At 40.7% G+C, this 13,850-nt stretch overlaps 2 protein-coding genes across 2 annotated transcripts; both read left to right on the plus strand.

Annotated features, from left to right (window-relative positions):
• Positions 1-4,237: 4,237 nt before the first annotated feature.
• Positions 4,238-4,783, plus strand: LOC138908850 (uncharacterized). Its single transcript, XM_070199509.1, has one exon. It carries the CDS (start codon positions 4,238-4,240, stop codon positions 4,781-4,783), a length of 546 nt encoding a protein of 181 aa, XP_070055610.1.
• A 1,047-nt stretch (positions 4,784-5,830) lies between these two features.
• Positions 5,831-6,445, plus strand: LOC138908852 (uncharacterized). Its single transcript, XM_070199513.1, has one exon. It carries the CDS (start codon positions 5,831-5,833, stop codon positions 6,443-6,445), a length of 615 nt encoding a protein of 204 aa, XP_070055614.1.
• Positions 6,446-13,850: the final 7,405 nt, after the last annotated feature.

Below are 13,850 nucleotides of genomic sequence, written 5' to 3' on the forward strand. Positions count from 1 at the left end.
AATGATCTGATTCATGCGGCGTCATGATACGTAGACAATCCCCATAGGATTCGATCATAATCTTAAAAGAAAATAGAAAAGAAGAGAGAGAAAAAGAGAGAAAACGAGGGAAGAAAGAAAAGAGGGGCCAAACTAAAGAAAAGAGGAAAGAATAAGAATTAAAAGAGCGAAACACAGTAGAAGGAGAGATAGAAAAGTCAGGATTTGAGAATTTGGGAAAGCCGGGATGAAACACATGAGCCGTTGCAAAGCATTTAGAAACGTTTAACTGCTCAGGTGCATTGCATCCCCAATATGCGATTACCTATCTGTAAATTGTTTTAAAACTGACCAAGTTGTTGTGTGTGCATAAAGACAGGTTCTGTTTTAGGTGGTTAGTTTGTTGGCATCCTGACAAGTCACCCCTATAACACCAGATCAAAGTGCAAGGCAGTCATGACTAGCAAAGAATCGGACACGGGTGTTGTCGACCCGCCTAGGGAGATTGTAGAATCGGAGTCTGAATTGAAAAAAGAGGTCTACAGGTTGAAGCATCAAATGGCAGAAATGTATCAAACCTAGATTAGGGGGCATCCTCCACCTTCATTCCCCGCTAACTACACAGAAAATCCTGTTTTCATCCCACCACTATCACAGGCCCAAGATCCCACTACCATTGATCTTTCCCCTCAGCACGTACCAGGCTTTACCCCTTATCACTATTACCCAGGCACCTCGTCCCAAACCTTTCACACTCCACCAGCCAAAACAATCGCATACCATGCTCCGACATCCGCTCCTATTTTCGTAGCCCCTCCGCGAGCTGCTCTTCACAGATCTTCTAGTGAACTCGTGTTCCAAGCTCCAGATACCCAATATCATGTCTCGGGACCAACTTTCAAAGTCACGGATCCTTATTCCCATACCTCTCACTTTGAACCTCCTGTCGAAACTGAGAAACCATCCCGGAACGTGGAGCAGGACAAGATATTCAGGAAAGTGAAGAGTCTAGAGCAATCTTTGAAGAACATGCAAAGGATAGGAAGCCAAGTAAGTGTGGCTTACAAGGATTTATGCTTATTTCCAGATGTCCAACTGCCCGTTGGGTTCAAGATGCCCAAGTTTGACCCGTACGATGGACATGGAGATCCCGTGGCCCATTTGAGAGGCTTTTGCAGCAATATGAGAGGCGTCGGTGGGAAAGATGAATTATTAATTGCGTATTTCAGTCAGAGTTTGAGTGGGATAGCTTTAGAATGGTACACCCGCCAAGACACTAGCAGGTGGTACACATGGGATGACTTGGCTCAGGCCTTTGCTCGGCACTTTCAGTACAATATAGACATTGTCTCGGATCGCCTATCTTTGACCAAGGTAGAGAAAAGGCCCAATGAAAGATTTAGGGAATATGGTTTCAGATGGAGAGAACAAGCTGCACGAGTCTACCCTCCAATGGAGGAAGATGAGATGGTTGAGTACTTTCTTCAAGCCCTAGAGCCCACTTAATTGGCCATTTGATCTCAGCCATAGGTAAGTCCTTCAATGATGTGGTAAAGATGGGAGGAATGGTGGAATAGGGACTCAAATCAAGCAAGATCATGAGCTACCCTGCCATAAAAGCAACCACACAGGAAATTCAAAGTGGCACCGGAAGCCTGTTAGGCAAAAAGAAGAAAGAAGATGTCGCTATGTTTGTCTCTGGATCGTGGCGTGGCCCAAGGGGTCCACCTCACCAGTACACCCAAACTCGACCCCAACCTCAAGCCTACACCCAAGCTCCATATAATCCATCTTAGCATTACATTCCACCACCAGACCCTCGATATTCTGTTGGGCTACCCCAATACCATGTTCACCACGCACAGTCATATGCTCAACCCCTTCCTTACCCGCAATGGCATGCTCCAACTCCACAAAATCCTTATACGCCCCCACAACCACACCAAAACCCTACTGGTCCAAGTTTTCGACTAAGGCCAGATTACAGAAAAGAGAGGCAGCAGCGGAAAGAAACCTTCACCCCTCTTGGAGAGTCCTATACCAGTTTGTTTCAGAGGTTGAGGCAGTTGGACGTTTTGAGGCCGATTGAGCCAAAGATACCAAATCCGCCTCCAAGGAACCTTGATTACTCCCTCAGATGTGCGTATTGTTCTGATGCCCCGGGGCACGACACGGAGAAGTGCTGGCATTTGAAGAGGGCGATCCAAGAGCTTATCGATACAAATCAAATTGTTGTTCAGATCCCGGAGGCGCCAAACATCAACCAAAATCCTTTGCCGGCTCATGCAGAGACACATATGATCGAGATAGTTCATAAGGATGGGGAGCTCAAAAACTCTTCCAAGTCTGTCATGATGATCCGGGCTAGCAAAAGTAATCCAATCAAAGCTCTAGATTCTGCAAAAGCAATGCCCTTGACAGTTAAAGGGGTGTCAGAGAAGCCAAGCACGCTCAACGTGAAGCCATCTGTATTGGTTGTGAAAAGGCCTCCGATTGATGTTGAAGCGAACTCGGAAAAGCAAAAAGTGGTCGTGCCAGGGGTCCCGAGCAAGCCTGTCATAATCATGGAAGGGGATCGTATTACCCCCGTTATTATTAAGCCAGTGACCTAGTTACCAATGGTTGACACAAAGGCCGTCCCGTGGAATTACAAACAGCTGATAGTAACATACAAAGGGAAAGAAGTAGAGGAAGAAGTCAATGAAACCGGAGGACTGACTCGTTCTGGGAGATGTTTTACCCCAGAAGAACTGAGAAAAACCAAGCCATTCAAGGACGGCCACATCCCAGTAAAAAAGCCGGTCACCAAAGAAGAGGCTGACGAATTCCTGAAAAAGATGAAAATGCAAGACTATTCCATTGTAGAAAAGTTGAGGAAAACACCAGCTCAGATCTCTCTTTTGTCTCTGCTGATACATTCAGATGAACACCGCAAAGCCCTGATGAATATTTTGAATGAGGCCCATGTTCCTGATAAGATCACGGTGAACCACTTGGAAAAGATTGCTAACAAGATTTTCGAAGCAAACAGGATCACTTTCTCAGATGATGAACTTCCTATAGAGGGTACAGAACACAATTGAGCTCTTTATCTCACAGTGAAGTGTGAGGATTCCGCTGTCTCAAGGGTACTGGTGGATAACGGTTCCAGTGCAAATATTTGCCCTCTGTCCACTTTGCAAAAGTTAAAAATTGGCACTGAAAGGATCCACATTAATAATGTATGCGTTCGAGGCTTCGATGGAAGAGGGAAAGATTATGTTGGTGATATAATGCTTAGATTGTCAATAGGGCCAGTAGAGTTCACTATAGAGTTCCAAGTGCTAGATGTGGTTGTCTCCTGTAACCTGTTGTTGGGCAGGCCCTGGATCCATGCTGCCAAGGCAATCCCGTCTTCTCTGCATCAAATGGTAAAGTTCGAATGGGACAGGCAGGAAATAGTTGTGCACGGTGATGAGAACTTATCTGCTTACAATGACACAATCGTTCCATTTATTGAAGTTGAAGATGATAAAGGGCCTTGGGTTTACCAAATGTTCGAAACAGTGTCTGTCGAGAAAATTCCCGAAGGAGAATGCATTCCAGGTCCGAAGATACCATCCACGTCCGTCATGGTAGCAAATGAAATGTTGAAGAATGGTTTTCTATCGGGCAAAGGTCTGGGTTCATCTCTGCAGGGTATTGTGCATCCGGTGTGTCCACGTGAAAGTTTTGGTACATTTGGTTTGGGATTCACACTCATAGGGAAGGACGCGAAAAAGGCTAAAAGTTTGAAAGGAAAGACATGGTCACTCCCTAAACCTGTTCCACATATCTCTAAGTCTTTCGTCAAGTCAGGGGTCGCCAAACGCCCAATATCAGTGGTCCCAAAACCTGTGGTCGACTTTGATGAAGAGTTGATCAAGAGGTTCCAGAGTCTATTTGATGAGGTTAATATGGTCAAAATTGAGGAAGGTTCCAGTAATGCTGATGTGCAGCTTGTTGGGCCAAATGTGAAGCTTAGCAATTGGAAAGCTACTCCTCTCCCCATCCGAAAGGAGTTTTGGTAGTTTGCTTTGTTTTCCTTTCTGTTATCTGGGTTATTCCAAGGTTGTAATCCAGATTTTTCTTAGTTTTGCTTGTTTCGATGTACAAACCCTTATATCCTCTTATTTTCAATGAAATACAATTTCCTGTTTTCCATTAGTCCTGATAGCGTTTCATTTTTGTTTTTTGTTTTTTCTCTCTGTACAATTCTTTTTATGCTGGTTTCAATGACATGACATGCATGAGGAATTTTCATCCAAATCTTAAAAGCCAATCCAATTCTGAAATAATGATCCAAGAAGTAGAGGGTGATGTTGAAACAGAATACGATGAAGAAGCGACATTTGAGGAAGTCAGTAGAGAACTAAAACACTTCGAAGAAAACCCCAAGCCTAATTTGAATGAAACCGAAGCAATCAATTTAGGAGAACAAAATAATGTCAGGGAAACCAAGATAAGTGTGCATCTGGAACCGCAAATCAAGGAAGAAATAATCAAAACACTGTTTGCATACAAAGATGTCTTTGCATGGTCGTATGACGACATGCCGAGCTTGAGCACTGATTTGGTAGTTCATAAATTGCCAACTGACCCTACATTCCCTCCTGTCAAGCAAAAGTTAAGAAAGTTCAAGATTGACATGAGTGTGAAGATTAAAGAAGAAATCACAAAGCAACTGGAGGCAAAAGTCATTCGGGTTACTCAGTATCCCATTTGGTTAGCTAATGTGGTTCCAGTACCAAAGAAGGATGGTAAGACGAGGGTGTGTGTTGATTAACGTGATCTCAACAAGGCAAGTCCAAAGGATAACTTTCCATTGCCGAACATCCACATTCTGATTGATAATTGTGCCAAGCATGAGATCGGGTCTTTTGTGGATTGTTATGCGGGATATCACCAGATCCTGATGGACGAGGAAGACGCAGAAAAGACAGCATTCATCATGCCATGGGGGACGTATTGTTACCGGATAATGCCATTCGGTTTAAAGAATGCTGGGGAAACTTACATGAGGGCAATGAATACCATATTTCATGACATGATACACAAGGAAATTGAGGTTTATGTAGATGATGTGATCATAAAGTCAAAGAAGCAGTCCGACCATGTTGGGGATTTGAGGAAGTTTTTCCAAAGGCTCCGCAGGTACAACCTCAAGCTCAATCCGGCGAAATGTGCATTTGGTGTCCCGTCTGGGAAACTGTTGGGATTCATAGTCAGTCAATGCAGTAATGAGTTGGACCCATCAAAGATCAAGGCCATCCAGGAATTACCACCGCCAAAGAATAAAACTGAGGTGATGAGCCTGTTCGGGAGGTTAAACTACATCAGCAGGTTTATTTCTCAACTCACGACAACTTGTGAGCCCATCTTTAAGTTGCTGAAGAAGAATGATGCGGTTAAGTGGACTGAAGAGTGTCAGGAAGAATTTGATAAGATCAAGAATTACCTGTTAAACCCCCCTGTGTTGGTCCCGCCAGAACCTAGGAGACCTTTAATTCTCTATTTGACGGTCATGGATAATTATTTTGGTTGTGTGTTAGGTCAACACGACATCACGGGCAAGAAAGAGCAAGCCATTTATTATCTCAGCAAGAAGTTCACTCCTTATGAGGTTAAGTATACTCTTCTTGAAAGGACATGTTGCGCCCTGACTTGGGTGGCACAAAAGTTGAAGCATTATCTGTCATCCTACACTACTTACCTCATTTCTCGCATGGATCCTCTAAAGTATATCTTTCAGAAGCCTATGCCCACAGGAAGATTGGCAAAGTGGCAGATTTTACTCACAGAGTTTGACATCATCTATATGACTCGGACCGCGATGAAAGCCCAAGCCCTAGCCGATCACTTGGCTGAGAATCCGGTGGATGAAGTATATGAGCCACTGAAGACTTATTTTCCTGATAAAAAAGTGATGTATGTTGATGAGGCTGATCAGGATGGAAAGCCAGGTTGGAAACTCTTCTTTGATGGAGCTGCTAACATGAAAGGTGTCGGAATAGGGGTTGTACTCATTTCTGAAACAAGGCGTCACTACCCCGTAACAGCTCAGCTTCGATTTTATTGCACTAACAACATGGCTGAATACGAGGCATACATCCTGGGTTTAAGGCTAGCCATAAACTTAGGAGTTCAAGAAATATTGGTTTTGGGAGATTCAGATTTGTTAGTTCACCAGATTCAGGGAGAGTGGGAAACTCGGGATTTGAAGCTCATACCGTATCGACAGTGTCTGCATGATCTTTGTCAACGGTTCAGGTCGGTAGAATTCAGGCATATTCTCAGGATTCATAATGAGATTGCCGATGCCTTGGCTACTCTAGCATCAATGTTACACCATCCAGATAAGACTTATGTCGACCCTCTGCATATCCAAATCCGTGATCAGCATGCCTATTGCAATATGGTTGAGGAGGAACCCGATGGTGAGCCTTAGTTCCATGACGTCAAGGAATACATCAAATCGGGGGTATATCCGGTACATGCCACAGGTGATCAAAAGAGAACAATTCGACGTCTGGCTAGTGGATTCTTCCTAAGTGGGGGAATATTGTACAAGAGAACTCCAGATTTAGGACTACTAAGGTGCATAAATGCTAAACAAGCTTCGACTATCGTGGCCGAAGTGCATTCCGGGTTTTGTGGGCCACATATGAGTGGGTATGTCTTGGCGAAGAAGATTCTTCGTGCAGGTTATTATTGGCTCACCATGGAATGTGATTGCATTAGCTTTGTTTGCAAATATCATCAATGCTAGGTGCACGGTGATTTGATTCATTCCCTACCATCTGAGCTGCACTTAATGTCGGCGCCTTGGCTCTTTGTTGCTTGGGGCATGGATGTCATTGGACTGATTGAGCCAGCAGCGTCAAACGGGCATAGGTTTATTCTTGTGGCCATTGATTATTTTACCAAGTGGGTCGAAGCCGTAACTTTCAAGTCTGTGACCAAGAAGGCGGTGGTGGATTTTGTCCATTCGAATATAATTTGCCGGTTCGGAATTCCCAAGATAATCATCACAGATAATGCTTCCAACCTCAACAGTCATTTGATGAAAGAGATTTGCCAACAGTTCAAGATCATGCATCGAAACTCCACTCCGTATCGTCCTAAGAAAAATGGAGTTGTTGAGGCTGCTAATAAGAACATAAAGAAGATACTTCGTAAGATGGTGCAAGGTTCGAGGTAATGGCATGAAAAGTTACCTTTTGCTTTACTGGGTTATCATACTACTGTTCGCACTTCAATAGGTGCAACTCTCTATTTTCTGGTATATGGAACCGAGGCAGTTATACCTGCGAAAGTTGAGATTCCATTCCTGCGGATCGTTGTTAAAGCTGAAATTGATGATGATGAGTGGGTCAAAACCCGACTAGAGCAATTGAGTTTGATTGATGAAAAAAGATTGGCAGAAGTATGTCATGGTCAATTGTATCAGAAAAGAATGGCAAGAACATACAACAAGAAGGTTCGTCCCCTAAAATTTGAAGTGGGTCAGCTGGTAGCAACGCATCCTTCCACATCAGGCTGAAGTTAAAGGCAAGTTCGCCCCAAACTGGAAGGGGCCTTTCATTGTGACAAAGGTATTGCCCAATGGTGCTTTGTATTTAACAGACATAGAAGGTAAATGTGTGGATATGGCTATCAATTCTGATGCAGTCAAGAGATATTATGTATGATTTCTTTATCTTCAATCGCATTTTATACTAGGCATGTTCAAAGTTGGAATGACGAAGGCATTTTATTCTGCTATCCCAAACACTTTTATCATTTGTTACCCCTTTTTGAGCCTTATTTATTTTCTTTCATACCCCTATTTTGGAATCAGAAGCAGAGTTAGAAATATAAAAGAAAAGAAAAAAAGAAAAAAAAAAGAAAAAAAAGAGAAGGAAAAGAGAAAAGCAAAGAAAGAAAAGAGAAAAGAAAGGAGAAAAAGAAAAGCAAAGTAACAAAAACAAAACTCTTATGTTGGAACTACGTTAGACATGATTCATTTTAAGAATACGTAGGCAGCCTTACTCTGAGGTTCAGTCCCATTAAATAAAAAAATTCAAAATTCCCTAGATTCAAAAAAGAACTGGGGCAGAAGTTATAGTTTTGCAATAGGTCTGATTCCAAAAGTTGTAATTTTGAACCCTTTCATCTTAAGTCATGTTGAGCCTTATACCACCTTTTCTTTCTAACCCTTTCCAAAAGCCTACACTACGGTCCAAAGAAAGACCTTCCGATCAATCTTTGAGGTTGCCAAGTCAAGTGAGATAGAGGTATGATTTCCATCATGGGTAACACTTTGTTCATTGGGTACAAGAAAAATAAATAAAATGAGAGAGTCTTATTGGTGAAAACCCCCACGGGCATCGTAAGGCGATGGTGAGCTGAGGAAAAATTTAAAATGAGAGAGTCTTATTAGTGAAAACCCTCACGGGCACCGTAAGGCGGCGGTGAGTTGAGAGATGAACAAATGAGAGAGGCTTGTTGGTGAAAACCCTTCGGGGCACTACAAGTCGAAAGAGGTTGGTGACTTTACAGAAAAGTTGGATCGTTGAAAGCCCGACTTTTGAAGTATGAAGACATGACATGAACTGAAATGTGATTAGTTGGATGGATTAGGCTGATCAATCCGAAATGCATGTCATGATCATTAGAGCCAGTTGATTCATTCAGATAAGTCTCTTTTCCATTTTTCTTCAAATAGTCATCTCATTTTTTTCCTTTTTATTCTTAATTCTCGAAGTCACTTCGCTTCGTCTATTTTGGGTCTATTTTTCTAAGTCTTTGTCAAATGAGTCTTTGTTAAGAAAGCAAGAAAGGACTTCAAAGCTCATTACCAGCTTTTTATTTACACCAAGTGAAATTCGGCCAGGCACATCACAAGTGACATGATTTAGAATGAGCAATGCAGTGGTAACTAAAGGTCAGTGGTCAAGTGATTCGTGAATTTGTAGGAAATGCAAAGGTTCAGCAGTTGTCAGAATGAAAGTGCCATACGACGAGTTGAGTGTAAGAGATTCAAGTCATTCAGAGGTTTTGTGGTCGAGGTCCGATCAAAAGGTCAAACAATTCTTTATAGCCCGAAGCAGCTAATAAAAAAGAAGCGGGGTAGTGGCAGAAGCAGACACTTTCAGCAAGGATGCCACAAACTAACCACCATATTTTCAAACTGACAAAACTTTCTTTGTTTTAAGCAGGGGGAATAAATCTTGTTTGCTTTGCTAGGAATCCCCCATGAGGAAAGCATGTTCCAGATAAGTTCAGTTTTAATTGTTTAGGACCCTCCTGGATAATGGGATTTAATTTCAAGTTTTCAGAACCCTCCTGGATAATGGGATTCAACTAACACTCAAGAATGTTCCTGGCATAAACTGGGGCAGAAAATTTTCTTTGTTTTGTCTGTGTTGTCATGATTGCAGGTGCCCACCTGGAGAATGAGGGAATTCATTTCAGTTTTAAGTCAAAATCAGGCACCCACCTGGAGAACGAGGGAATTTATTTCAAGTTTTAAGTCATCAGGCGCCCACCTGGAGAACGAGGGAATTCATTTTAGCTTTAAGTCATCAGGAGCCCACCTAGAGAATGAGGGAATTCATTTTAGCTTTAAGTCAAAATCAGGCGCCTACCTGGAGAACGAGGGAATTTATTTCAAGTTTTAAGTCATCAGGCGCCCACCTGGAGAACGAGGGAATTCATTTCAGTTTTAAGTCAAAATCAGGCGCCCACCTGGAGAACGAGGGAATTTATTTCAAGTTTTAAGTCATCAAGTTCCCACCTGGAGAACAAGGAAATTCATTTCAGTTTTAAGTCAAAATCAGGCGCCCACCTGGATAACGAGGGAATTCATTTCAGTTTTAAGTCAAAATCAGGCGCCCACCTGGAGAACGAGGGAAGTCATTTTCAGAATTCAATTCAAGTTAGAAGTAGCAGAAGCTCGCCTCAAGAATGAGAGCCGACAGTCCGAGATGACCAAAGGAAGAAGTCTCAATCCAGAATTAAAGAAAAAAAATGAAGAGAAGTGAATCCAAAATGCAGAAGCCGATGAAAGATGTGAACTGCTCAAGACATGGCTGAAGTCACAAGCTTTGCATGTCTCGTCTTGATCCGAAAAGCTGAAGAAGAAAGAACTAGCACCTGCAACTAGCAAGCATCAAGGTTCAAATCAAAAGTCCGCATGAAGAACCATTCAAGACTCAAGAACAAGCTTCAGAAGACTCATAGATAGGAATCTTGTAACTCGTAGCTGATAGGCTTAGTTAGTTTCTTTTTCATTTTGACTTTGGTGTAATAGGGAGCTCAGCAAGAAAGAGCAGCAGCAGCAGCAGTGAAATCACAGCTTTTCGGTAGTCTCAGCTACCAAAACTTTCAGAACTACACTGACCTGATTCCTCCATAGCCGAGGATATGTAGGCAACCTCGGAAGCAAGGTTCGGTCAAACGTTATTTAAAATGTTTCCCATGGAATATCTAAACGGGCAAAAGATCGCTCGTATTTGCTCAATGTATCTTTGCCCGAAAACTCTTCGCGTTTCCAAGCAAAGAGGGACAGTTGTAAGCACGTAATTTTTGCCCGACTAAAATATTCCTATAGAAATTCACAAATAGATTTTTCTTAATTGTTTTTAGTTTTATAGAATTTGTAGGAATTTTGGTTAAAAGTTGCTTGCATTTATTTGCATATTTAATATTCTAAAATCATAAAAAAAAAAAAAATACCAAAATGTCTGAAGTATTTCGTGCATAACATTTTTGGTCTAGTTGCATTTAGGATTTAATTGCATGAGTTAAATGCATTATTAAACGAAAATCACAAAAAATATGAGTCGTTTTTACATTTTTAGCTTTAAATTGCAAATTAGTAATTCTTCTTTTATTAGTCTAAATTTATTAATTATGGTAAAATAGATAACTAGGTTTATTTCTATAAATTAGATTGATTTAGGACTTAATTTAGGTTTTTAATTAATTAATTTTATTAGGATTTAAAATCAAGAAAAAGAAACGAAAAGAAAGAAAAATCTGTTTGGTCTCGAATTTGGGCCAAAACAATTTCTGGCCCAAACAATTACCCCAAATCCGCCCAACCCAACACGTACAAACCCCTCACCCCGCCCAGCCTCGTCACTTAACCAAAATGACGTCGTTTCATTAACGGCGATCTCAGCCGTTGATTTCCTTTGATCGAACGGCCCGCAACTCCCCCCTCTAACCCTTATATCTGTCGTAACCCCCCCCTCCCCCTAAAAAAAACCCTTCAGACCCCTCTCATTTCTCTCTCTTTCTCTTTCACTCACCCAAACCCTAGCCGCCCCCAAACCCCTCATCTCTCTCTATCAAACTCCCTCAGAACCCTAGCCGCCCAAAAATTCCACACCGACGGCGCTACTCCAATCACCCCCGAATTTTTACCACACAACCCCCAGACCCTCCTAAATCATACCCCTTTATCAATTTTCCCAAAAATCCTCACCCATTTCCCTCAATTTCAAATCTGGAAATAAATAAATAAAAAAAATCAACTTTGCACTTTGTGGATTTCTGCACTATTTGCGTTCTTTTTGGGTTGAAGCTCACCCAAATCGATTGCTCTTGACAAGAGCAATCGTTTTGGGTCAGTTTTGATCCATTTCGAAATATTAACCGGATTCCGTCCATAATTTCGCCACTGTTTTGTTTGCCATGTTCTTCAATCTTTGTTTCTTAAGGTTCAATCGATATTCCTACTCATTCTTTCCTATTTTCTGGATTGATTGTGTTTTTCTTCGATTGATTAACTAAGTGTTAAATTTTGTTTGCATGATCATTTAGAATAGATTATTGGTAGATTTAGTTTAATTAAAAGTCAGTGTTTAGTGAAGTCTTTTATAATTGAATTTTAAATATGGCATGGGTTGTTTCATTTCTCTTTGTGGGATCTTTTCTTTAAGGTAGTATCTGGGCTTGGGCTATTTAGGTCATAGCATTTGGCCCAAACCTAAGCAGATAGTCTGCTTCTAGAAGTGGCAGCTGGCATTTTTCAGTTGGAAAAAGATTCCCTCCCCTCGGCTATTTTTCCTGAATTCACGCTGACATATTCCCTCTCCCAACAGACCTTCTCTGATTTTAGATAGCCTATATATACACCCTTCACATAGAGACGAAGGGGGGGGCGTATTTTTGACTCAGCATTTCTCTAAAAATACACTCAAGAACACACACTGTTTTTTTAGATTAATCCTCTGAGAAAATCCAGAATTTCATTATGAAAAGTTGTTAAACTTCGCTTTGGAAATTCAGAGTTCATATTGATTCTGTGATGTTGTTTCTGTTGCTGTTTTTGCTATTTTCTGCTGTATCTTGCTGATATTCTCTTCAATATTCAGAGATTTATTTTCTTTGTGTATTTTGGCTATCCTCAGGTATGTAGCTTGAGCATCTGTTCTTCTATTGGATGTATACATGAAGCTCAGAAATGGTTGTTGGACCTCACATTGATGCATATGTTGTTTGTTTAAACTTTAGTTTCGGTTTTATTCTGTCCAGTTCTTGGTCGAATATGTAATGTTAAATATTTTGATTAAATTTTTGAGTTAGGGTAAGCTATTTAAATTTTGAGTTGTATTTTTGCTGTCAAGGTATATATTTGCAGTTTTTTTTTAATATAAAATGATTACTGCTGGATGTTCAAAGTGCTATGAAATCTGCATATACGTTTTCATTTCAGTACTTCGTCAGATGATTTTTGTTTGTTAACCATGTAGTTTGCAAGTTGATGTTAATTGCTTGATGAAGTGTGTCTTTGGAGTATGTTGTATATTTCAGTAGCCTCTATGGAAATAAATAATCTTTATGATATATACTGAATGTAATTTTGGTGTAGTTGGACTAGTAATAATGTTGCAAGCATTTGATTAAGTTTGTAAAAGGAACTTCCTTTAAAATTGAGCTTTAAATGTAGCGTGTGTTCTTTTTGAGCCGATTTAGATTCAGCCCAGTTCACTTATTGAACTCATCACTGAACCTAGTATAAGGAAACTTTAATTGGGATAGTCACTTGTTTAGTGCCTTTCTGTTATTTGTTAATTTGAATTGATCAAGAGATTAACGTTTATGAGAAACCGTAAGCTAGTAATAGAAATTGCAATTCAGATTGTTTTCGTTTTAAACCCATATTTCATTTAGCTCTTTAATTCGCTTGGGTTATAACTGGACAGACATGGAATCGATATCGGTAAAATAATTTCTTCCAATTCTTCCCTAATATAACTTTGTTTAAATTAAAAAGAACTAGCTGAGTCCCACATGTATGTTACCATAATATTTGAACCTCACATGCAAATCTCAAACTTTAGGATAACAGAATTATAAACATTCGCAGTTTGCTTTAGGCGCGATTAATAAATTATCGTGACTATGGGTACGGTTCCTGTGGCATAGTTATGATACGTAACCCCAATTCGAGTGTGCGTTTCACGTGACTCGACCACAACTTCAAACAATAATAAAAATAAGCATGTCGTAAATCGCGGGTACATTTCATGTGGCGCGGTTTGCAATGTGTGCCAAAATGACAAGTGTATGACATCGTGACTTGTTCCAAAAATAATTCCATAAATAATTAAAAGCGGTTAGAAGATAAATAATGTACCGTAAGTTTTTAAATATATATTAAATCATATAATTAGGCCAATTATTAATAGTTGAGCAACCGTGCTAAAACCACGGAACTCGGGAGTGCCTCACACCTTCTCCCGGGTTAACAGAATTCCTTACTCGGTCTTCTGTGTTTGCGGACCATAAATAGAGTCAAATTTTCTTGATTTGGGATTTAAAATAAACCGGTGACTTGGGACACCATAAATTATTCCAAG

Source organism: Nicotiana tomentosiformis, chromosome 1, assembly GCF_000390325.3.
Source record: "Nicotiana tomentosiformis chromosome 1, ASM39032v3, whole genome shotgun sequence".
NCBI classification, from domain to species: Eukaryota; Viridiplantae; Streptophyta; class Magnoliopsida; order Solanales; family Solanaceae; genus Nicotiana; species Nicotiana tomentosiformis.